The 23,431-nt window shown below is 32.3% G+C and overlaps 2 protein-coding genes and 1 non-coding gene across 4 annotated transcripts; 2 read left to right on the top strand and 1 right to left on the bottom strand.

The window, feature by feature from the left end:
* Window positions 1–5,350: 5,350 nt before the first annotated feature.
* LOC134267668 (dual specificity protein phosphatase 3-like) lies at window positions 5,351–11,273 on the bottom strand. Its single transcript, XM_062749880.1, has 5 exons — window positions 11,195–11,273; window positions 7,612–7,641; window positions 6,978–7,154; window positions 6,547–6,770; window positions 5,351–6,207 (listed from the first exon to the last, which is right to left on the bottom strand). Exons 3-5 carry the CDS (start codon window positions 7,151–7,153, stop codon window positions 6,005–6,007), a joined length of 603 nt encoding a protein of 200 aa, XP_062605864.1. The 5' UTR covers window position 7,154; window positions 7,612–7,641; window positions 11,195–11,273; the 3' UTR covers window positions 5,351–6,004.
* A 270-nt stretch (window positions 11,274–11,543) lies between these two features.
* On the top strand, window positions 11,544–23,424 carry LOC134267679 (phosphatidylinositol glycan anchor biosynthesis class U protein-like). 2 transcript variants are annotated; one of them, XM_062749893.1, is made up of 12 exons: window positions 11,544–11,730; window positions 14,623–14,687; window positions 17,812–17,883; window positions 18,012–18,074; window positions 18,415–18,518; window positions 18,806–18,906; window positions 20,066–20,163; window positions 20,407–20,564; window positions 20,863–21,006; window positions 21,287–21,411; window positions 21,700–21,842; window positions 23,102–23,424. In XM_062749893.1, the coding sequence occupies exons 1-12, from the start codon at window positions 11,601–11,603 to the stop codon at window positions 23,216–23,218; spliced, it is 1,320 nt and encodes a 439-aa protein (XP_062605877.1). In that variant the 5' UTR covers window positions 11,544–11,600; the 3' UTR covers window positions 23,219–23,424. The 2 variants fall into 2 exon arrangements, with proteins under 2 accessions (XP_062605877.1, XP_062605878.1); XM_062749894.1 differs by having other exon boundaries at window positions 11,562–11,647.
* Trnaf-gaa (transfer RNA phenylalanine (anticodon GAA)) lies at window positions 17,164–17,236 on the top strand. Its single transcript has one exon. It is a non-coding gene; the product is annotated as a tRNA-Phe (tRNA).
* Window positions 23,425–23,431: the final 7 nt, after the last annotated feature.

Raw genomic sequence — 23,431 nt, forward strand, 5'->3', positions numbered from 1 at the left:
CGATTTTAGTCTTTCTCGTTGAACATGTTGAAGTGTTTATACACATCCTTTTTTTATTGAGGACTTAAATATGCATGGATCAGCTTGAGTTAAAAAAAAATTAGTCTATGAATAATTTAAATGCAACCCCCGAAATATTCTTTTTTCCATATATATTACATGATATTAGTAAAAGCTGTCTTTTTTCACGTATAACAACGTCGCGTGTTTAGAAAAAAAAATAATGCATGGAGAGAAAATTATTTTGAAATGTAAGAATTTTTTTTTTAAAGAAACTAATACAGTATTGCAATCGTTTATTGATGTTATGTAAACCCATGGCGACTTATTTCAAATCTAGTTGGATAAAATAATCCTAATTTTGTGTTCTGATATGCCCCCTTTTCACTGCAATAAAGGCTACCTCCAATTTTCTTTTCATTTTTTAATAAGAAGAATGAAAATTGAATGATATATGTGAAAAACAAAACATTTCATCATGTATTTTTTTTTAATTTTCAATTTCTTTGTTTATTTGAGAATTTTACTATGTAATTGTGTATAAAAACACGAAAAATGGTCCATATCTTGACCGTGCCCCCATTTTACTACAATAAAGGCAAGGTACCAAAATTTCATTCTAATTTTTCTAAGCACAATACATACAAAAATATTTCCAAAAATTAAAAATTTTTATCATTCCGTTTTCGTAATTTTCAACTAGATCGGGCCTCGTTAAATTCAAAAACTAGTGAACATCCTTTTTGAATTAGCAAACACAGTATGCAGCACTTGACACTGCAAGCTATAAAGGCAACAACGGGCCAAGAGAAAATTTGACAGTGCACATCAATGATTCAAAAAAAATTCTTTCGTAGCTTCAACACCCATAAGTAATGCAATGTCACTGCTAGTTAATTTAATGGACATTTCACCAAGTTAGTAATCATTCTATGATAAAAATTCACATTTTTCAGACTATGTTATAAATAAAAATTCTGGATTAAGTACTAACACTTAATAAGGAATGCTTATTGCAAGTACTGAAACTTGAAAAGCCCCCAAATACCCTGTGTTTCTCATTACATCTAAGTACATGAAATTTGCAATTCAGAAAGGCATGAAATTAAAATATACATACAAATCATATTCTTCTGTGTCTGGGATTTTGGATCTCAGATCCTTGCATAGATAAGCTGTGCCAAAGTTGCCCTTTCCAAGTTTCTTGACAATTTCGTATCGATTGGCCAGTACCCTGGACGACTTCTTTGACGATTCTTTTTTCCTGTGAGACATCTTTGACAAAGTCTTTGTCGTGCAGCTTTGGAACTCTGCCAGCTATCTTCCACAATCAATTATCCGTTTGCTTTTGCCCTTCGACTTGCAACGTTCATAACATCGATATGGATATTCAAAAGCAGTAAATTATCGCCGAATTAAAACAGCATGATAAAATATAGTCAAAATTTGCAGTTGCCCCTTCTAAACAATATTTCACATGTTTTCGTTGCAGTGTGTCATATGGATATCGGCCATGTTTTTACCTTAGCGTCGCTCGTTACAGCCGACATAGATACCTCGTGCATCGTATCCAGCTGTAAATGGCCTTGTTGCAAATTTGTTGTGCTAATTGGGGATCGGTTAGGCAGACATTTATTGGTATACCTCTATGTCTCCCCCTCTACTGATAATATACAGGTGCTACTGTTTACGTGCAGATACCCGTTCAGGCCAAAATGCACCCTGGGATCAATCTGGGTCATCAATATGTTTTATAAAAACAAGAACCATGACTATACCTCGAATTTCCGGATTTTTTCAGAACAACATTTTGTTTTAAATATTTATTTTTTTTATTGCTTAAAATAAATCAATTATGAACAATATATCAACAAAACACACAAATTACCTGTCATTTACACTGAATAAACATCGTTTGAGAATAGCTGACCTGATTTCAGAGACCCATGGGCCACATGGCTCACCTGCGCAGAAGTCAGTTCAGTATTGAAAAGTTAAAAATCCATAAGGGGTCATAACATACCAATAAAGGGGAGAGATTATGATTTGAACATTTCTGTATCTAGACTAACTATGAGAATGCTTGCATATTTCTTCGACTATCTGTAGCTTTCCTACCCTTCATTAAGTACTTTTAAACTTACACCCCACCCCCTAAACAAAAAACAAAACAAAAAAAAATTAAATTTAAACTTCCTGAGGATGCTTCCAGATAAAAAGATTTTCCCTATATATTCCTAATTATGTATAAAATTTTGATTGTCCCTTCTGGCTCCACCCTACCCTCGGGGGTCATGATTAGAACAAACTTGAATCTACACTTAGTAGTCTACCTGAAAATCAAATGCTTCCATATAAATATTACCAGTCATTGTTTTGCTGTTCTTGAGAAGATCTTTGAAGATTTTTCCTATATGTTTCTATGTAAAATTTGATTGTCCCTTGAGGCTCCGTCCTACAATGATTTGTTTTGTGGCAAAAATTGGCTCTGGAGAAAAGAGGTTCTGGAGAAGAAGTTGAAAATGTGAAAGGGACTACAGACAAAATGTGATCAGAAAAGCTCAGGTGAGCCAAAAATACCAATAAAAAAAACTATAGAAATAATTTATATATTTTAGGGCCAAGTGGTTCTCAAAACTTAAAAATCCAACTCTTTTCTCTATTTTTGTAACAATGACAACAAAAACCCTTTAATTAATCAATAACCTGACCTGTACTTATGCCTAGTATGAATTGGTGCAATTTTGACAAGTGGTTCTGAAGAACTCAAAAATTACAGATGGATATATGAATTACAACAAACAAACTTCAATCAGATAGACTCACATAAATCATAAAATCAAGTTCACTTCATGTACTTTTCATATACATTTTGTACTGTTACAAATCATTTCAAATTGGTTAAAACATTTTAATATGGTAATGCATAAAATATGTATGTCCAATTCCTAAAATAAGTAAAATATATCTATCACAAGTTTGTATAATACATATATTATCATATAATACAATTTATAGTAAACATGTAATGATTACATGAAAAATATCTCTCTATAATTGTTCCATAACAACATGGAGTTTAATTATATAATTATACATATCACAGATTTTTTTTTCCATTAAAGCAAATATTTGGATTTTCAAAAATAAAATCATGTTGGAAAATAAAAAAAATTATATACATGGAACTTTAAAATTGTTCCTAGAACACCCAAAGATCACTTCAAAGGGGCCTGGGCAGAGTTGCATTGTGGTTTTGTAACAATTTTAAGGTCAAGATCTAGTAAATAACTTTAGACTAACTTTTTGGTGCTAGATCCATTATGACGTCATAATCACTTTCAACTTTCTTTTTCCCGTACTTTACGGCTCTAATAGAATTATGTAGAAAATAAAGTATTTTCATGGAATTCAATTTGAAATAACCTGAAAAGTAGTCCGGATACCTATATTCAATTTAACATTATTTAAAAGAAGAGACCAAGAACATACAAATTACCGTTTTCTGAAAGACTGTAGGCAATCTGGATATATTTTGTTTGTGTGATATGGAAAAAACTCCCATATTCATGACTAATTTTGTTAATTTTTCATTGAAAATGACAGTTTAAAATATGGTTTTTCATCTTATTTTCCTACAAATTATGCCCCGAAACACATTTTTTGACCAAGCTAAAGTTATTAAGCATCATTAAAGGAATTCATTTCTTGAATTTGATAAATCTGTAGGCACCCTTCATTTACTAGATCTTGACCTTAAAATCTGTTTTTATTTTCAAGAAATAACTGAAGTTCAAATGAGATAAATTTACAAGAAAATTCTAAAAATTCAATGAAAGAATGTCAAACATCTGTATTGGTAAATATGGAAACAGGTTGTTATTGCTTACATTTCATGGGGTGTTTTCAATTTGTTAATCGGGCACACATCACTGACAATACTGGTGAATTGTTGTCTTTTTACTAAGAATTTACTGCATTTTAGTTTCCATATTTTTCTTTGACAGATGACAAAATTTTCCACTGTTTCATAAATATTTAGGATTAAGTTTTCTTTGTGAATTGCATGGGTGTGTCTCAATCAATCAAAAACATCCTGCAATTCATAGTTTGTGATTATTGTTCAGATGCAAACAAACATAAAATAATAAAAGCATAATATCTTGTTTCATTATATTATCTTCTCAAATTATTTACCAGTATTGCAAGGTTAAAATAAAAAAGAAAGTAAAAAGACAATCACATTGCATTGCCAGTATTCTTATGTCAGTAGAAGAATACGAGAACCTGAGAAAGTACATCACAGATATGAATAAGCATATATTGATACATGTATAAATGTTTCAAACAATACAACACTTCAAAATAATTTTTGATACAAAAGTAAAATTTGTGTCATTTATCTTTATCAAGATAATAATATTTATGATGATATTTTTCCTTAACACGTCAAATAATTCCATATATAAGGCTTCAATCTGAAAAAAAGATATAATCTGGCAGATTAAAGCCAGCTTGAATACAGAATCTTTTACGCAGTACAGTTAAGGTGCGCAATGGAAATATCGACTAATTTTTGTATTTAAAAATGTATTCGTAATCGGGATGGCGATTATTTTTAGTACATTATTTATATCGGATAATTGTAATTATGATTAATAATACAAGGACGATTATATTTTATATTTAGACTAGTCACGTGATGTCAAGCGATTTTAGCACATTGACTTGAAGTATTGATGATACATATAAATGTCACCAGTGCAAGGGCATAACCAAGATAAATTTCCAAGTTTAGTATATAAATATTTTCAACGCATTTTGTAGTTTCTAAAAAGTGTTGCGATCTAAATTCTGCAAATTGTTAAAATTATTGTTTGCTATATTTTTTGCTGGTCAGCGGCATGAAATATTGTAAATTGTTTTTAAGATTTCATCAGGATCGCAGCACTTTTCAGATACCTTTATCTAGTTGAAATGTAAAAGCTTACTTTGATCCATAATATGCCCTTTAGATCGATTTATGACCCCCCACATTACCCTCCGATGTACTTGCATACAAATATACGGCAGTGTTAATTTTAATGTACAGAAAATATATTAAGAAGAAGACATTAATTCCAATATATTGGCTTAGAATATCTGTAAATAATATTTTATTTAATAGAAAATACATATTTTGTTGAGAAAATGGCAGATTAAAGCCACTTGAATCACAGAATGTATTTTACTTGTTTATAACTTGTTATGTGGGCCAAAACATATCCAGATGCCTACTGGTTAAATTAGTCACCATTTTTACCCATTTTAAAGGCACCTTGTGTGATTGAAGCTCCGCCTCTGTAGCCAGATTTGACTAACATAAGAGAAAAATTATGCTCCAGACAAAGATTTTACTTAGGCACATATATGCATGTGATCTTATACCTTATATCTTAAACTTAGCAATTAGACATTCTTTAGCAAAAACACTCTGTGGATGAAGTATAATGGAGTAAAGGGAGAGAAAAATATTTTTGAACAATATAAAATATACTTTTGACTTCCACTGTAGGATAGATAGATGGATAGACAGGTTAGTGGACAGACTAGTCATGAAAGGGCACCAAAAACCATATGGTCATAATGTTATAACTTTCATTCCTAGCATTTCTACATGCAGTTACATGCATAAGGAATTAACATTTGAGAGTAAATGCCTACCATCTTTGTTACTTAAGTATGCAAATATGAGTCACTGTGAATGAATGATTGTTAAAAAAAAGAAGATAATTTGTGCATATGGCACAATACACTTGGCACAAAATAAAATTTAAAAATGTCACAAAAATTACAGTCAAATATAATCAATCACCTACTGACTAAAGATCATATAAACAAAGTACTTGTATGTATAAAAAAAATTGTTTGTGACTGGTCAACCAAATATTCATGACAAATTCATTGTATAAAATTCTCAAAAATTAAAGCTATAAAATCAAACACATGTGGAGAATGGTAAAATCTAATACTCATTGTGAGCTTCATACAGTGTATAATTAAGTATGGCTAGCTGTTTCAGGAATCCATCATTTGGCAGGACTTCTCTCTTAGATCTCACAGTTCTAACGGCTGTCATAAAATTCATCCCTCGCTTTATCATTAGAAAAGCCAGGACAATGGAGGCCGAGCGACTAATACCTTTATTACAGTGCACAAACACTTTGCCTGCAAAGACATGCATTTTTTCTTAAAATATTATACAAGTATAGTAACAATGAACGTGGATTCTAGATAATTTTTTATAGAAGAAAAAAATCTGGGAGGGTACATCAGCTAAGAAGTATTTGAAAAGAAAACTTGATCCTCCCCAAATCTGAGCCAGGGATAATGACCCTAAGCTCTAAGGGTATTACATAAGCTTCCCCCAGCTGTGTTGAAGTGAACTAAAGATAAGTTTAATTTCTGGAAAGAAGCTTTAAATGTTACAGATATCAAATGACTGAATGAAAATATTTAAGAATTTTAGCCAGGTACATGTACTTGTTATAAATACAATCTTCTTACCCCCTTTGGCTAGGGCCTCATCTATAAAGTTTGCAGCTTTCTCAAAATGTTTGGACATATCAAATGTGATTACATCATTAGCCTGTATTCCAAGAAACCGTATGCCAACATCTTTGAAGTAAGAAGGACTTGTATCAAACTGACCATACTTCAGACCTTTGGCACAATTTACGACATGAGTTACTCCAATCCTTTTGAGTTCTACTTTGTTCTTTGCATAGTCTCTAAAAGATCATGGAATTTAATTCAAGTTGTATCAGAAATCTCTTTTTTTTCTTAAAAGATATATCAAAAAGATAACACAAGCAAATTACATGTTTTCAAGTATTTTCTTAACAAGGTTATGCAATATCGATAAAATTTAAAAGCTTAGATAATCAGCGCCAAGTTTTGTACACAGGAGCACTGTGGTAACAATCTTGATGTCTTACCCATTGGCTATGATGATTCCAGTGTACACCTCATTGTAGGAATCTTTGGGAGTAATGGGAACAGTGAAGAACCGAGAATAACCCTCTGGTAACTCATCATTTCTGTCCAATGCCTGAATGTCTGCATTCTTCAAGTAGTGTCTGACTCTGTTTAGAGTATGGGTGTTATACTCCATTCTAAAATACACAGAAAGAAGTCATTTTACATTTCAAAATTTATAAACCTCTGGATGTCTCAATCACTTTTTAGAGTTGTGAAAAATCTCTTGGTCTTTCTTTTTACATGCAAATACCCGGTATACTGTAAACGTATTACATTTGGCTGTATATTCTTTTTAGCGGCTTTGGCGGATCGCAACAACCACTAAATCAATTACATAGCTAAATGTCCTGCACGTAAACTAAAAGACATAGATAAGAAGAAATGCGCTAAATCAAATCTATGCTAACTTATTCAAAAGTCAATTTCCGCCAAATATCGTACACGCTAAATATAATACATGTACATTTACAGTATATACCTCATTCAAATTTCTAAGATTTTTATTTAAATGCTTCCCAAGAAAGAGTTAATAATCATGTTATTGAAGACTAAAAATTTCCTAGTAACATCTGGTTCAAACATTTTCCTTACCTTTTCTGTTGTCCTTTGTAAAGTCACATTCTGCAAAATAAAATGGCAGTTCTATCAATTAAAGTGCACAATGCATGATCTCAGTCTGTTAAGGAGGAGCATGTTCATATCTTAGTTTTGGTCTTTAAAATGGATGAACTTTGACTTGATAGAAAATATGTTTGAAATATCAAAGCTTTATCATTTTCTAAGCATTTTGAAACTCAGAAAGCCAATGAAAAATTACAATGAATTTTTTGCCACTGAAGGAAGAGTTTCAAACTAGTGTGACATCCAACTATGTTCTGAACATTTTTTTCCTAAAAAATCACCTCAATACAAAACAAGACATTGGATGAGATACATCAATTTCTGGTTAGGGTTTTTGATGAAAGATAAAACCAGAGACCTTGGAATGGAATACTCAGAGGTCTCTGGTTTTATCCAAGATTAGGGGGATATAAATGTAGGATAAAACTATATTGAGGTGATTTTTGAGGAATAAATGAGTGGTTAACAATAAAGAAGCTCAACCAGAGACTTCTGAAACAATTGACAAGAAAAAGTCTCTACAAGCAAAGGATATCATTTTAAAATAAGTTAATGACTGATATATTGACAAAATGCGAGATTGAAGCAGGGGTACCTGAAATTGAGTAATGTACCTTGTGATTAAAAATAAGTATGGGTGCCCAGTAATTACACCTTATACGAAACAAGTGAATGTGCCTGTGGTAACAAGAATTAGGCCAAAAAAATATATACTCTTGTTTCCTGTCACTCGACCCCTACCCTACAATTTACCCTCCGACCCTAAATTTTTTTTTTTACATTTTCATTTTTTTGGGGGGCTATTTTCCTGAAATATTAAAGTCGACCAACAATATTTACAGAAATAATACATCACAAGTGTACAGGATACCTTTACTTTATAAATCTTTATTAACAAACTTGCTTTGTAAACTGTTGACATACTCTTTCTTGTTATTACATGCTTTGTTCTGCATTCATTGAGTTCTGAAAATAACATTTTTTCTCATATAATTTTTTTCCCTACCTTAGTACCTACCCTATTTTTTTTTTTTTTTTTTTGGTCAGGGGACAGGAAACAAGAGTATATTTTCTTTTGGCCTTAGAATAGATAATGTATATTTTTACCACATAAAAGGATTTTAAAAGCTATATAGCTAGATCAATAGACACTTAAATTGTGGGGTGCTTCTGCTCTTCAGCTAAATGTGACATTAACTATTCTACAGGCACCTCGGTACTATGAATCACTGGAATGCCCAGTAATCACCGAAATGCCCCAAGAAATCACCGAAATGCCGCCGAAATGCCCCTTATTTTGTTATATATAAACAAAAAATTAATAAATATTGATGACTTTAACTGTTCTAGAGCCTAGATACCGAACAAAAATTTCATAATTTTAGCGTAAGCATTTTTATTTGAACAGAAGATTGTGCATGTTATAGTACCTAAGAAAGATAACTCTCACTGAGTAATGACACGTGCTATAATTTTAATTTTTTCCTTTTTTCCTTATTTAAATATATTCTAAACAATGAGTCATATTTTTCACATCAATTAAAATTTTGTTTGTAATATTATATAGGTACGTATATTCTTGATTTCTAAAAACGGAGTACACTAGTGTAATTTTACTGGAAAGTCCTATCTTTATATTAAGTTTTAAAGCAAATAGAAAGATCTTTTTACGTTTTAATAGTTTAAAAAAATATTTACCATGAATGAATTTAGTAAAATTTCATTGTTATCTGATATGAAAATGGGATTATTAATGCAACAATTTTCTAAAATCTTATCATTAAAAGTTTGATTGGATCTCTAACTTCTCATCAGTATAGTAACAGCTGCGTAAAATAGAATCAATGCTTGAATACTGTGATTGTCTTTTTGGAATTCTATTCAATTTGTATGAAAGAATCCTAAAGAATATTGGATCCTCTGGTAACTAGCAAAGAAATGTTTAAAGAAAATAACAAAATTTATCAAAATTATAGTTTTGTTTCGTTTTTGTGTTTTATAAAATAACATTTTTTTTTTTAAGTTTCATATTTTTTTTTTACTAGTATTAATGATTATAAAATGAAGACAAAATTAATTTGATTTATTATGTTTAATTCGTCTCACTGAAGCAAATGGATATCTGAAATTATGTTTACTGTGTATACACGAACAGCTAATCTCACTGGGATTAATTAAGTAATTGATCTATTGACAGATGTGTAGTATTATGTCATATTACATAATCAGGTACATCACAATCAGTGATCGAAATTACGCACGTGCGCTATACAAACACTGAAATGGGTATCCTGGGATAATGAACTACATTTGATTCAATAGAAATAGTAAAATTTGACAATTTTAGTGTATATTTTTTTTTTTTTTAAATTGTTGAATTGGTTGAATACACCTTCATCGTTTTATGAAACAATTGCTACTTTGGAAAGATTTGCTAATTTACAAGAGAAATGTTCTGTACAATGTTTGACCTGACTGACTATGTATCTAATCAAGTAACAGAATAAAAAATCATTAATAGAAATAGTAATATTTACATAGCCTTAACGAAGTACAAAGTTTAAAACCTTTTTTTTTTTTCATTTTATGACTGCATTTGTCTTTTGAAATTCTTACATCGGGGTCGTAAATTATCACGGGAATTTGGTGTACCGGTACCCCCTCTCTCGTTTTGCTTGGTAAAACGTTAACTTTATGGTCTGTAAAAGTAAATATATACAATAAAAGATAAATTTACTAAATGAATAATGGCAGGTATATATATTTTAACGCTAGGCCTATTTCCCCCCAACAGGCGTCTGCAGGCGAATAAATGGTACAACTTGGTTCACAATGCAAAAAGTTGGAAGAAAAGGAAGAAAGAAGAAAGTCACAATTTTTTCTTATATCATAGTTATCATTTGTCATCTAATTTTCTCCGAGAAATATCACAAGACATTATTATTTCTTAGATTTTAAACATTGTAGACTTCACTTCGTAGAAGGTCATCACCAAATACGAGTTATCGCCCTTTGAAGTACGATACGCTTCAAGCACAAAACATGAAAATAATTAATTTTACCGTCAGTCATGCTTTACTGAAAAAAAGAAGCATTAATTTTTATGAAAAACATAATGTAAAAACATATGTAAGGGCATTTCGGTGGTTTTGTTGGGCATTTCGGTGATTTTTAGGGCATTTTGGTGATTATAGGGCATTCCGGTGATTCGTGTTACCCCCAGCACCTGGATTTTCATAAATAGATATATGGGGCAGCATTGTTCGCTCATTGATAAAAATCCAGATGTCTTAGTTCGAAAAATCTGACATTTTCCTGGCTTTTTTACGATTTTTATATTTTACATGCCAGGAAAACGTTTTTCTGGCACGTAAAATATAAAAATCGCTTCTAAAAAATCCAGGAAAATGTTCCAAAAAGATACATTTTCCGTAAAAATACCATCTGTTTTCGGACTAAGGTGTCTGTGCATTGCTCATTAAAAATAAATTTAGATGGCATAGTTTGTTGGTTGAGACGTATCTAGTGTAAAAAAGAAAAAGGTTTACAATACCTTTCTTCTTGGCCATAAAAATTGATAAAATTTATTTTTAGCAGTTATCTCTCAAAACAATCAAGGTAGAAAAGATGCTTGAAAATTATGGAATAAATAAGTTGAGTAAGGTTCTTTCGTTAGGTTGTATATTTTGCTTCAGTATGTAATATTTTACAAACTATTGTTTCTGAATATCGTTGTTTGACTTTTTCTAGGGATAATTATCGTGATTTATAAATTGATAAAATAAAAGATAGTAATTTTCAAAACGAAGAAAACTCTTTGTATGAGCTACCAAAACAGAAAGCAAGAATCAAAGTCAGACATAAGTTTCTTCATATACTTTTTAAGTGTTTTGATTTTATAAGTAGAAATGACATGGACGAAAAAAATTATTGATTGAAAAACCAAACACTGAAACATAATGGTTCTTCCAACAGCCATTTCTTTTGTTTCTGGTGTGATATTGCGGCTAGCCTTATTTAGGACTTCACTACCCGAATGGCTTGCCACAAAAACAGAAGTTGTTACTCCGCTTACATCATGGGGACGCGGTATGTGTTAATTTCGGTCTGAAACTTAATATGTTGACGGTGCGACCGTTATGGCGAGCGCAGATATTTATTTTGTTATAATTTAGATCGGGCTCGTCAAACTGCACGTGACATTTGGTGCGTTAGACTCTTACGTCACATGACGTCGTATATAAGTTACATTTCCAAAAAAAAAAAGCCTGAACAATGCTGAAAGTAAATGAAGAACATTTGGTAGCTTTAACAAGTGATGCATTGTGGGTCCAAATTACTGTGTCAATAAATTCTATCAAATGAATGTACAGTAGTCCGATTTTTTTTCTTCTTTGCACAGGCGTTGCTCTAAGAGCTCGCAGTGACAAGTGGCGCTTCGGTATAAGTTGCAATGTAACGAATGGGATCCGATTTTGAAGAATATTGCTTTGCGTTTATGAAGGGATTCAAGTTTTGGTACTGATGCATATGGATTTATACTGCATAACAGAATTTATGATTTTTATTTCATTCACCATTTTCTGAATGGTATACAAAGACTTATCTCTTAGTCACTTTACTTCTCCTTTACAAGTCAGACTTGAGAAAATGTGTCCACATATTAAATAGTGACCGCAGAGAGCTTCGCACTATGACGCTTGCTAACAACAACGTCTAGGTCAAATGGCAGATACCGTAATTTCGGGATTATAGGTCGATGGGGTATATAGGTCAAAAGGCTCATTTTCAGCCTAATTTTTTGAAAAATCCTAAGATTGGTCGAACTTACTATATAGGGCGAGGTTTTGTTTCCCGTTTTCTAAAGATTCTTACGCAGATACAACGTATCAGAACAGGTAAACCCTAAAATTACCGGGGTTATTCCGTGACATGAACGTATCAAGAAAACAAACAGGTATTTTAATGAGCATCAATTAAATAAAGTTTTTAAAAAAAAATAATGTAGTTAAAACTTCTTTGGATTGTGTTACTACTTATTTTTCTCCAACTTGCCTGTTCAATGCCTCCGTAGTTTCACACTGTTGTTAAATTAGAGGCATAAATAACACGTGAATACGTTATTATTTTACAGCTATAATTCGGGAAATACCCGAGACCAAAGAATAGTAATTCCGATTTCAGAACAACTTTGACACATTCCTAATAAATTTTATTCAGACATTATTTACCGGTGGACGACAATTACTTCGATGTCCACCATTTATATTTTTCTTCTCCAGGGACTTGCTAAAACACGCAAATGACCATTGAATGTATATATATCAAGCAACAGTAAAGAATTGAAATCATATTAACACTCTATAAGTTTAATTTATAAATTTAATTGAGAGTACATTCACAATTTGACTGTCAACATGAATTACACGGCTTTGTTTGTTCAATGATGTGTAACACTAATACACTATTACGGCACGTGGGTTTGTTAATCCTGCCCCGCAGGCATTTAAACCAAACAGGTGTTAAACACCTTTGCGTACACAGTGTAAATTCCTTTACCTGTCAGACAATTAAAATTCTGTTAGAAGCCAATCTTTGTATACCGGTAATTCAATGTACTTCTTGTGTACGAAGCGGTATTATAATTAAAATTAAAAAAAAAAAAACAGTAATGACTCACGTTTTTTTTTAAACATTTTTTGGTAATTAAACTTTGGATATGAATGGCAACAAATTATTTCACTCATTTTACATTTAAATCCAAAAAAAAAGCCTGACATAACATAAGACAATAAAAGTATTTAATATACTATTTCAATTTATCGCTACTAATAAATGGTAAAAACACTACAGTTGTGTTCGTGAAAAATTTCCGTATTTTAAATTTTGATACGGTTGCGGTTTTACTTTTAGTACATGATCGCGACTTCCTAGCTTCACAAGATGGATACCGCATGATTAACACGTTGCGGAATTATTTAATAGATGAAGCAATGTTGTTTTCCTTTGTCATCAACGGATAATTAATGGAACTTATTTTGTAAGAAAGCTATAGAATAAATATTTTATTGTTTACCGGGGCATTAATTTTTTTGCGAAAAATAATCAAAAAAGTTACAAAAGTGGCACAAATTTGCTTTGAAATTGACGTAAATTTTACTGATTTGGGGGCATTTTACAAGTCAAACTTGAGAAAATGGTCGAATTTTAATATTGGTGACCCGAGAGGTTCGCACTATGACGCTTGCTAAAAACAACCTATATGCCGTAAATTACGGTATATAGTAAATAAAATGTTCTTCATTACAATCAACACTGTTCAGGCTTTGTTTTGGTAATGTACCTTAAACAGAGTCTAGATGCACCAAACCTGAAGCGTCAGGTGCGATTTTTGAGCCCATGATCAACTAAAACTGAATAAGTATCTGCGCTCGCCCCAACGTTCACACCATCAACATATGTTGATAATGCAATTGTTATTACAGATGCAGGTGCCTTTTAGTTTAAGGCCTTATTAAGATTGGGTTCATCAAACTGCTTATGACATTTGCTACACTGTGACATCATATGAGGTCGCATGTATAATGCATTACCAAAATTAAGTCTCACCGTCTGAACAGTGATTTTTTTTTAATCAAGAATGTTTAATCTACTTCTTAATGTTATCTGCTAGATATTCCATCCATTTATTATAATAATCATTTTATTTTTTTTTGGAATTTTTGTTGCAATCTCAGAACAAAGTTTATAGCAAGATGAAATTGGCTAAGCATTATTGGTCCATATGTAACTGCAGAAAAATGCAATTTGGATCAATGTGCAAAGTCTGAATTTTCTTTTTGTTTAGGTATTGCTTTTAGAGCTTGCAGTGACAACCGGTGCTTCATGCCACTAGCTGGACTCTCTAAAACCATTTATTTATAGTATATGCTTTATTTTTTTTATTTGGAAAGAAATATGAACATTTTCTCTTAATTTCAGCAATGGAAGGACTAGCACTGCACAAAGAGGGCATTTCCCCATATACTGGTGATGTTTTTCATGAGGTAACTACCTAGTATCAGCAATAAATCATCATTCACATGCATAGTAATAAATTAATTGCTTGTTAGCATGTTTACATACTGCTTTAAGATAGAATTGGCTAGGCCATGCTATAAAGATGTTTCATCAAAAAGAGCATCATACAGAAATTATAAACCTTCTTTAATTTGAAACAATCTCTTATTTCCCTGGAAAACAACAAAAAAAGTACTTAAATGATTATGTAGGGGCAATTTTGATGGGGCAGCTGGAGTACATCAAACTGTGGTGGTCAGACAGGTTTGATCGTCGGTGGCCAGATAGCTCAGTTGGTAGAGCACCTGACCTGGAATTGACAGGTAAAAGACCTGACAGGAATGACCCTGGGTTGGGGTCTTTGGAGGGCCAAAGACCTTTATGGGGCCGGAATTAAAAATATCTTTGTTTCCCCTAACCCGACCCTAAATTCTCAAGTTGGGTTTGTATTTTTTCCTCAATTTACATTTAAACATATTACATCTGGAATTGAAAATACATCTCTAGGGAAATTTAATGGAAAATTACATTTATAAGTAAGAAAAGTACAAAAGAAAGCGATTTGTATCAAACATGCTGATTGAACATGTTAAAGGAAAATTCATGATTAATTTATTTACAACTGTCATTTAGTTGAACTTGTGAAATATCTTACCACAACATTCATATAAATTGAATAAAATAGACAAGATTCTCAAATATGCGAAGACCAGACATACGAATATATTTTTTCAAACCTTTCTAGCCTTCAGATTACAAGACGATCAAATCATACTTTTTTGAGGGCCTTTCCAGATATTGCAGTGGTTCTGAGCATTTTTAGGATTAACTGAAGAAAGTGGCTAATTTTATATAGCAGTAGCCCTTTTCACAAAAAATTGCTTATGATTAATTTTTAGGGTAAGAGAAAACTTACGATTTTATATGTTTCAGAAAAATTTTATGATTCTTACGTGTAAAATTTTTTTCTTTGAGCCCTAACCCTCTCTTAAGTATCATTAAAAATGATTTTTGTAAAAAAAGCTATCTCAAAACCCAAAAGATGAAAAATTATAATTTTCAAGCAAAATACAATAATAATGTATGCGTTTTGAACGTTTGTTGTTGAAAAATCAAATGAAATACACTACAAAATATTTACGATTTAATTTCACTTAAGAATCGTACAACTCTTACGTCATACTTGTAATTGTGACGTCAAATAAAACGTCTTGAATTTCACTCATTACACTTTCAAAGGATATAATGTTTGTGGATAAATGATTAAACAGCTATATTTTTATTACCATCACAAATTTAAGGATTATAAAGCATATTGAGACTGTTGTAAGGAAATAAAATGTAATAAAATCTTGTTCAATCTACTACGAATGCGTTCGTGAAAACCATGAAGATTTGTCAGTAAAAATTGTTTTAAAATCGTAAATTTAAACTTAAGAATTATTGAAAATGCTACAGGTTCAAATCCCAGTGACAACGTTAAACATTTCACAAAGATGAATCATCAAACGTATGTCCAGTGTTGATGCTTACCAAAAAAGACCCACACTGCTTAATGGCCAAAAAAAGTGCTGAGTTTAAATTTGATAATGGGGAAATGTTTAAATGTATCCTACAAATCTCGAAGTGATTAGTGCAAAGAAACAACCAATCTTCAATCTAATTAAAGAAAAATTACTGAAAATCTCAGGAATTTTTCATGATTTCAAAACTATTTGGAAAGAGTATGTAAACAATATTCAAATGAACCAAACCGAATCTACAAATGATAAAAATGCTATATACAATGTCATAGTCACGAAGTTTAACCACTAAATAAAGGCATGAAGAAAGGACATCTAAATATAATAATTAGGATGAATATACAGACATATTTACAACAAATCCTATGGTTCCATAATGGCATATAGTAAACATAGGAACAGAAAATGACATTTTTGTAATTGTTCAATATAACTCAGCTACCAAAGGCAGGCATACCATGTATTATGTACCTTAAATTCAAAGAAGTTTGTTTGTTTGTTCACAATAAATTTATTCACTCACATGAAGAGCCGCCAAGATACCTCCGAAACACTCTTAATTGTCATGGTAAATTTTATTATCGAATTGTTTCAAGAGTGAAGAATTCCAATTAGCTAAAAGCATAAGATTGAGACGTCGCCATTGTCTTACGAAGAGCTAATGCCCTTAATCACATTTGAAACATCATTTTGTTTCCAACAAATGCTTGAAAATAAAAGTATAAAAATGTCGATTCAACATGATAAAAACTGATTTAACATGAAATTATATTGTTATAAAACTTGATTAACAATAAAAAAAATATTTGAATCATCTTACTTAAAAAATCTTTTCAGTCGGTGCAATTTAATTGGGTCGGTCGCGTTAGGGGAAACAAAGGCATTTTTTATTTTGGCCTGGAGGGAGGAATGTGGTGGTCAGCCGGGTTCGATCGCCGGTGGCCAGATAGCTCAGTTGGTAGAGCACCTGACCGAAGTTTCAGGGAGCCCGGGTTCGAATCCCGGTCTGGTCTGCTGCATTTTTTCCTCTCCCGTTACATTTGGTGCCGTGTCATGCCCTGGAATTGACAGGAGAAAGATCTGCCAGGGATGAGCCTGGGTTGGGGTCTTTGGAGGGCCAAAGACCTTTAAGGAGGGAGGAATGTGGCAGTCGGCCTGGTTTGATCGCCGGTGGCCAGATAGCTCAGTTGGTAGAGCACCTGACCGGAGTTTCAGGGGGCCCGGGTTCGAATCCCGGTCTGGTCCGCTGCATTTTCTCCTCTCCCGTTACAAAACAAATCATTTTTTATTGTTGGCCTAAGTCCATATATATCTTTTTTTCCCAATCACTTTTAGTTATTACTGGATGGTACATTCCTACCTTTAGCATTTTTTTTTTACAAGAAAATTGCTTATTGTGTAATAGGGCAAACAAAAATATACAAAAAGAAAATTTTTATGACTTTAAGTAATTTTTTTCTTTGCCAGCTTGACTTAGACTTACATGTAACTCATTTAGTGCGGCTAGGATAAAGCTGTCTCTAAATTATCCAAGTGACAATCATTAGTAACTTCTCTGAAGATATGATATGATGTTTTTTATTTTCAGAGTCCTTTGATGCTGAAAGTTCTTGGATTCATCAGCAAGTTTTCATCAAATACCATTAATCTTATATTTGTGGTAAGATCCTATAAATGATACTTATATCTTTACAATGGGCTCTTAAATGATAAACTTCTCTTGAACATGTTAAAAAATGACTACTTTGCAATAGGATAAATTATTGGTAATCTGTTCTTTCTTTTTAGCTACTGGATATCATCCAAGGAATGATTTTGCTCCGGATATCTAACCAGTTTGGAAGATATGTGGTAAATAATGTATTATATAACATTCCCCAATTCCTCTTCAGTACATCTTAGTTGTTGGACTTAGAATATGAACAGTCAGTTATAGTTGTTCACCTTATACTGTAGCGCAGGAATAATTTTGATGCAGGAATTTGTAATTATGACAATACATGTACTAGGGAGTATGTCACTCATACAAATTTTGAAATAAAGCAAATCATAAATAAAAATTTTGGGGACTTTAATTCATAAACAAACATGGCAAAAATATATATGTTTTGGTTTTGTTAAGTGATAGTGAAAAGTGTAAAGAGAGACACCTTTAATAATTTCGAGTGTTTATAATTTTGAATATATACAGCTCCAAAGACAGGCATCAAGAGTTAAAGATTTCCACCCAGATGCCAAAAAGTTTTTACTTCGAAGGGAAGATGTTTGGGATCTTCAGTTCTATGTGACAGTGGCGTAAGTTTCTTATATCTGATTTCTTGGTGCATGGTAAGAAGACCATTAATGGCATTGATTAGTTGAAGGGAGGCAATTCCTTATGTTTTCCTTGTATTGACATGTTCCCTATATAAATGTACAATGATAAAGGAATCTAAGTGATTCAACGTATGCAAGAACACCAAATAACAAAAGCATTTGTTAGACACTCTTCTACCTGAACAACAATATGAATGAAAGCATAATGATTGATAGACATCCTAACAGTATTTCGTGATGAAACTTGATGTGTTTATTTATTGCAGATTTTCCTTCAATCCATACAGTGTAGCTACATGCCTGGCAAAGTCCACTGCTGTGTTCAACAACATTGTAATCCTTCTTGCCCTCTATTATATGTTAAAAGGTCAGTAACATGTACTGTAAAATGAGAATATTTGGCACACAATTAATTTTAGCCCCTGAACGCTAAAATTTATTGTGCGCTAACAGATTTCTAAATATTATTTTTTTTCTGTGTTCAAAGCTTTCACATAAGTACATGGAAACCGGAACGCGCGATTACATAATGTCGTTAGGTCATTGGATTTTATGCACACACAAGCACTGTACATGGTAGGATCGATCGAGAAAGTTCTGCCAAATTATAATTTAATTACACTATTGTTAGTTGTTACCCGATACTTATCATTAGCACCTTCAAAGTTTGGCTTCTCTGCGTGTCAATCATCTATCGCCTCGAGGTAAACAATGCAATCAAGCATGGCAATTGAGCTTGCAGACAATACCTGATTATGATTACCGTTTATCCATAACTTTCATCCAATGCATGCATTGTTTTAAAATAAATAAAATGTGTAAATACTCTATTTCTTTATCGAAAATGAAATTGAAATAAAATTTAACATTGTGCCACGTCCATATGATTTCAACACCACAGTAAAGTTGACGAATGGTTACTTATATACGGAAGTGCTGTCGTGCATTTTCCGTGCTTGACTAACCAAAAGTCAAGTCCGGGCGTGAATAAAAAGAAACAATATCACATTTAAATATTTTAATGACAAGTGCAAATGCTAAAATTTATATGAGCCAATGCATTTCCACTTGCATTTGGGCTAAAATACGTATGCTCCAAATTTTCTCGTTTTACAGTATTCATATTCAGGACCTTTATGTAGTCCCATTAATAGATACAGTCTGATGATCTGCGCCTGTCAAGGAGACGTGATACGGCTCTTCAAATGCACTTATCTTCGTTTTCTTAATAATTCCAATTTATTCTAAAGTTTTTACTCAAACACCTTGGTTATATCTAAGTGATTTAAATGTCCTAACTCCTTTGTTCTTGAAGTATTTTAATATCCTGGATATCCCAAATCCTGGGATATCTTGAATTTTTTTCTCAGTCCCATTGACTTCAAGTTATCAAAAGTTGTCTGTAATAGCATCCATTATTAAATTAGTATGCAGGTAGTTTTGCATTACTTAAAATGACTTTGACAGTTCTCATTGGAAAATTTTTGTTAGTAATCTTCAAATACATGTTCACATATTTCTTTCAGGTAATCCCATAATATCTGCAGTTTTTGTTGCTTTGGCTGCATACATCTCCATGTATCCCATAATTCTCTGTGTGCCTGTTGCAGTATATTCAATGTTGGTTGGTACCTAAGTTGTTCAATTTTGTCACAAGCCATAATGCACTCCAGGATTTGGTGTGGATCAAAACCCATGGCATGCGACAATATATTCATAAAAGCAAGAAAAATGCATAGAATGATTTCAGTAAATTTACAGTGTGTTATAACTTTGTAGATCAGTTTAATGTCTAATAAAAGGTAATTAAAACAAATGAACACCTTTAATGTCATGTGGGTTAGATTACAGTGCTTGTCTTTTTCAGATGTCAAGAAAAGGAAAGATAAGCTTCACAGATTCAGCAGCTGTTATGGGATATCTCCAGATAGTGTGTATCACGTTTATAGCAGTGGCTCTGATGTTACTCTTCTCCATGTTGTTTGTGGGATCATGGGAATTTATACCGTCCACATATGGTTTCATGTAAGCAGCATTCTTTAAATAAATATAATATTATGAAACAGGAAGGTTTCTTTATATAATCAAAGGAACTTGGCAGCAAATAGATAAATAAGAAGAGAGTGATAGGGAAATGCAAAATCATTTTTCTTCATTACCAACATTAAACATGTAGCTGAATGTCTATTTTTTATATAAATGTACACCCTTGTAGTGCAGTTATAAAAGTATGTGTTTTTTTTTAAAGTGTTCATTTAAATATGAATATTTGCAATATTGGAGTTCTACTTTATATGAAATGATTCTTCCACGTGAATTTCAGACTGGGTGTTCCTGATCTAACCCCAAACCTGGGACTTTTCTGGTACTTCTTCACTGAGATGTTTGAGCATTTTAGGACATTCTTCATCTGTGTTTTTCAAATAAATGCTGTGATATACACCATTCCACTTGCAATTAGACTAAGGTAAAAAGAAAATGCTCAACAAAACTTATTTTAAGAAGGAGTAATCTTATTAAAAAAAATAGTGTGAAAATGATGTACATGTGTTCCTCAAAGAGGTATACTGTAATTTAAAAACAAAAGTCTGAAATTAGAAAACAATTTTTACATGCACTTTGTCCTTAAACCACATAAACATTCTAGAAATATGTTCTTGTGTGCATCTAGAATTATGAAGACAATGTGTTTAAATAATATATCTGCTGTATTCAATACAAAGTGTTACACATGCATTGTATTTTAGAGAACACCCCACCTTCCTGTTCTACACACTGCTGTACACCATTGGGATCTTCAAGTCCTACCCAGGCTACGGAGATGTGGGTCTCGTAATTGCCTTACTGCCTTTATGGAAACATGTTTTTAAATGTATGTTACCTTTCAAGTTGCATGTACATGTATTTATATTTTGCTCAGATAAAAAATGAAAACAACTAACGGTAATAATAATTCAAAAGTGCAATGGTATTATAATTGCAACATTCTTTTTGAAGTGAACAGAGAAAGTTTGTATGTAATTTAATTTAAACAATATTTTATTATGAATAAACATATAGGATTGGATTGGACAGCAGGCACTGCCTATACTATAAGTCCTCTCCATCAAGTTTGTATATACTGGCATTTCCTGATGTTAATTTTTTTTGGTTTTTACAGATATGAGGAATACTTTTGTGACAGTCTGTATGTTCCTAGTCACCACAGTGTTTGCACCTATACAGTATTACCTATGGATCTATGCTGGAAGTGCTAATGCAAACTTTTACTTTGCCATATCTCTTGCATTTTCTACAGCACAGGTAAAGTGGTTGCATGAATTATGTTGATCCATTAAATTGATAAACAATAAAACATGCATATGCACATTTAAGCTTTTTAGCTTACCTGAGCCGAAGGCTCACGTGAGCTTTTCTGATCACATTTTGTCCGGCATCCGTCAGTCCGACTGTCTAGCTGTCCATCTGTCTGTAAACACATTTTTGACTTCTTCTCAAGAACCACTGGGCCAATTTCAACCAAACTTGCCACAAAGCATCCTTGGGTGAAGGGGATTCAAGTTTGTTCAAATCAAGGGCCACGCCCTCATTCAATTTGGTGGTATTCTTTAAAAATCTTCTTTTCAAGAACCACTGTGCCAGGAAAGATGAAAATTATGGGAAAACATCATCAGGTAGTGTAGATTCAAGTTTGTTCAAATCATGACCCTCGGGGTAGGGCGGGGCCACAATGGCCGACCAAAGTTTTACATAGAAATATATAGGAAATTTTTTAAAAAATCTTCTTCTCAAGAATAGCAAAGCCATAATTGATCATATTTATATGGAAGCATCCTCAGGTAGTGTAGATTCAAGTTTGTTCAAATTATGACCCCCGGGGGTAGGGCGGGGCCACAATGGCCGACCAAATTTTTACATAGAAATATATAGGAAAATTTTTTTAAAATCTTCTTCTCTAGAATAGCAAAGCCATAATTGATCATATTTATATGGAAGCATCCTCAGGTAGTGTAGATTCAAATTTGTTCAAATCATGACCCCCAGGGGTAAGACGGGGCCACAATGGCCGACCAAAGTTTTACTACTTTTGGATTTAAACTTTTCAATAATAAACTAATTTGTACTTTTTCCTAGCCACAGTGCTCAGGTGAGCAATGTGGCCCATGGGTCTCTTGTGATTATTTTGATTTTCCAATAATGACATATCTTCATCAAATCACACCTCCTCATAAAGGGTCATTACTAAACCTGGCTCTAGGGTCATAAAACTTTAATTGAACTCACATTTGAACTATGTCTCACTATTCCATTATGAATTCCTTTTGTAAAAGAGAGACTGAGATAAAAGGTGAGCTTGTCTGAATTTTATGGCTCTAAGTCTTGTGAGAATTAGAATCCCACATGCTCATGTATGTACTGTATGTCACTGATTAAAGTTCTATTATCAGGATAAAATATTAATCCTTTAGAGAGAAAAATAACTGCATGTTCTCACAAGGAAAAAAAAAGTTTAAATAATTTTACCATTGACCAATGAATATCAATTTTTGCTGTTTTAATAGATTTTGATGGCTACTGATCTGCTGTTTGCCTTCCTGAAGAGGGAATTTTATCTCCTCAACGGAGACAAGCACAAGCTTTCTGATGGGACAGATGCCCAGATCATCTTAGACTCATAAACCAAGAATTCAAATAACAGAACAGACTAGTGCAATTTCTTTCTATTGTGTTTGTATATGTTTTTGAAACTCATTTCTCTCTTTTTTTTAAGCTTGTTCACAATAGAGACCATTTTTGTTCTACATATTTTTATACAAATATAAGTTATGCTGTTAAAACATCGACATCTCTATGAATCTTACAAATAAAAATGTATGAATAAGAATATGTTA

Source organism: Saccostrea cucullata, unplaced genomic scaffold, assembly GCF_032062105.1.
Source record: "Saccostrea cucullata isolate Sc308-1 unplaced genomic scaffold, CSIRO_AGI_Scuc_v1 ctg2518, whole genome shotgun sequence".
NCBI lineage: Eukaryota > Metazoa > Mollusca > Bivalvia > Ostreida > Ostreidae > Saccostrea > Saccostrea cuccullata.

What these genes read in the sequence shown, in the direction of transcription:
- LOC134267668 (XM_062749880.1), bottom strand. Translation starts at nt 7,153, where the DNA reads ATGGAGTATAACACCCATACTCTAAACAGAGTCAGACACTACTTGAAG. An exon ending in GGAATCATCATAGCCAATGG is followed by an intron (nt 6,771 to 6,977) that starts GTAAGACATCAA and finishes ATGATCTTTTAG; the next exon opens with AGACTATGCAAAGAACAAAG. An exon ending in TGAGGCCCTAGCCAAAGGGG is followed by an intron (nt 6,208 to 6,546) that starts GTAAGAAGATTG and finishes ATGTCTTTGCAG; the next exon opens with GCAAAGTGTTTGTGCACTGT.
- LOC134267679 (XM_062749893.1), top strand. Translation starts at nt 11,601, where the DNA reads ATGGTTCTTCCAACAGCCATTTCTTTTGTTTCTGGTGTGATATTGCGG. An exon ending in CAGTTCTATGTGACAGTGGC is followed by an intron (nt 18,519 to 18,805) that starts GTAAGTTTCTTA and finishes TATTTATTGCAG; the next exon opens with ATTTTCCTTCAATCCATACA. An exon ending in CCGTCCACATATGGTTTCAT is followed by an intron (nt 20,565 to 20,862) that starts GTAAGCAGCATT and finishes CGTGAATTTCAG; the next exon opens with ACTGGGTGTTCCTGATCTAA.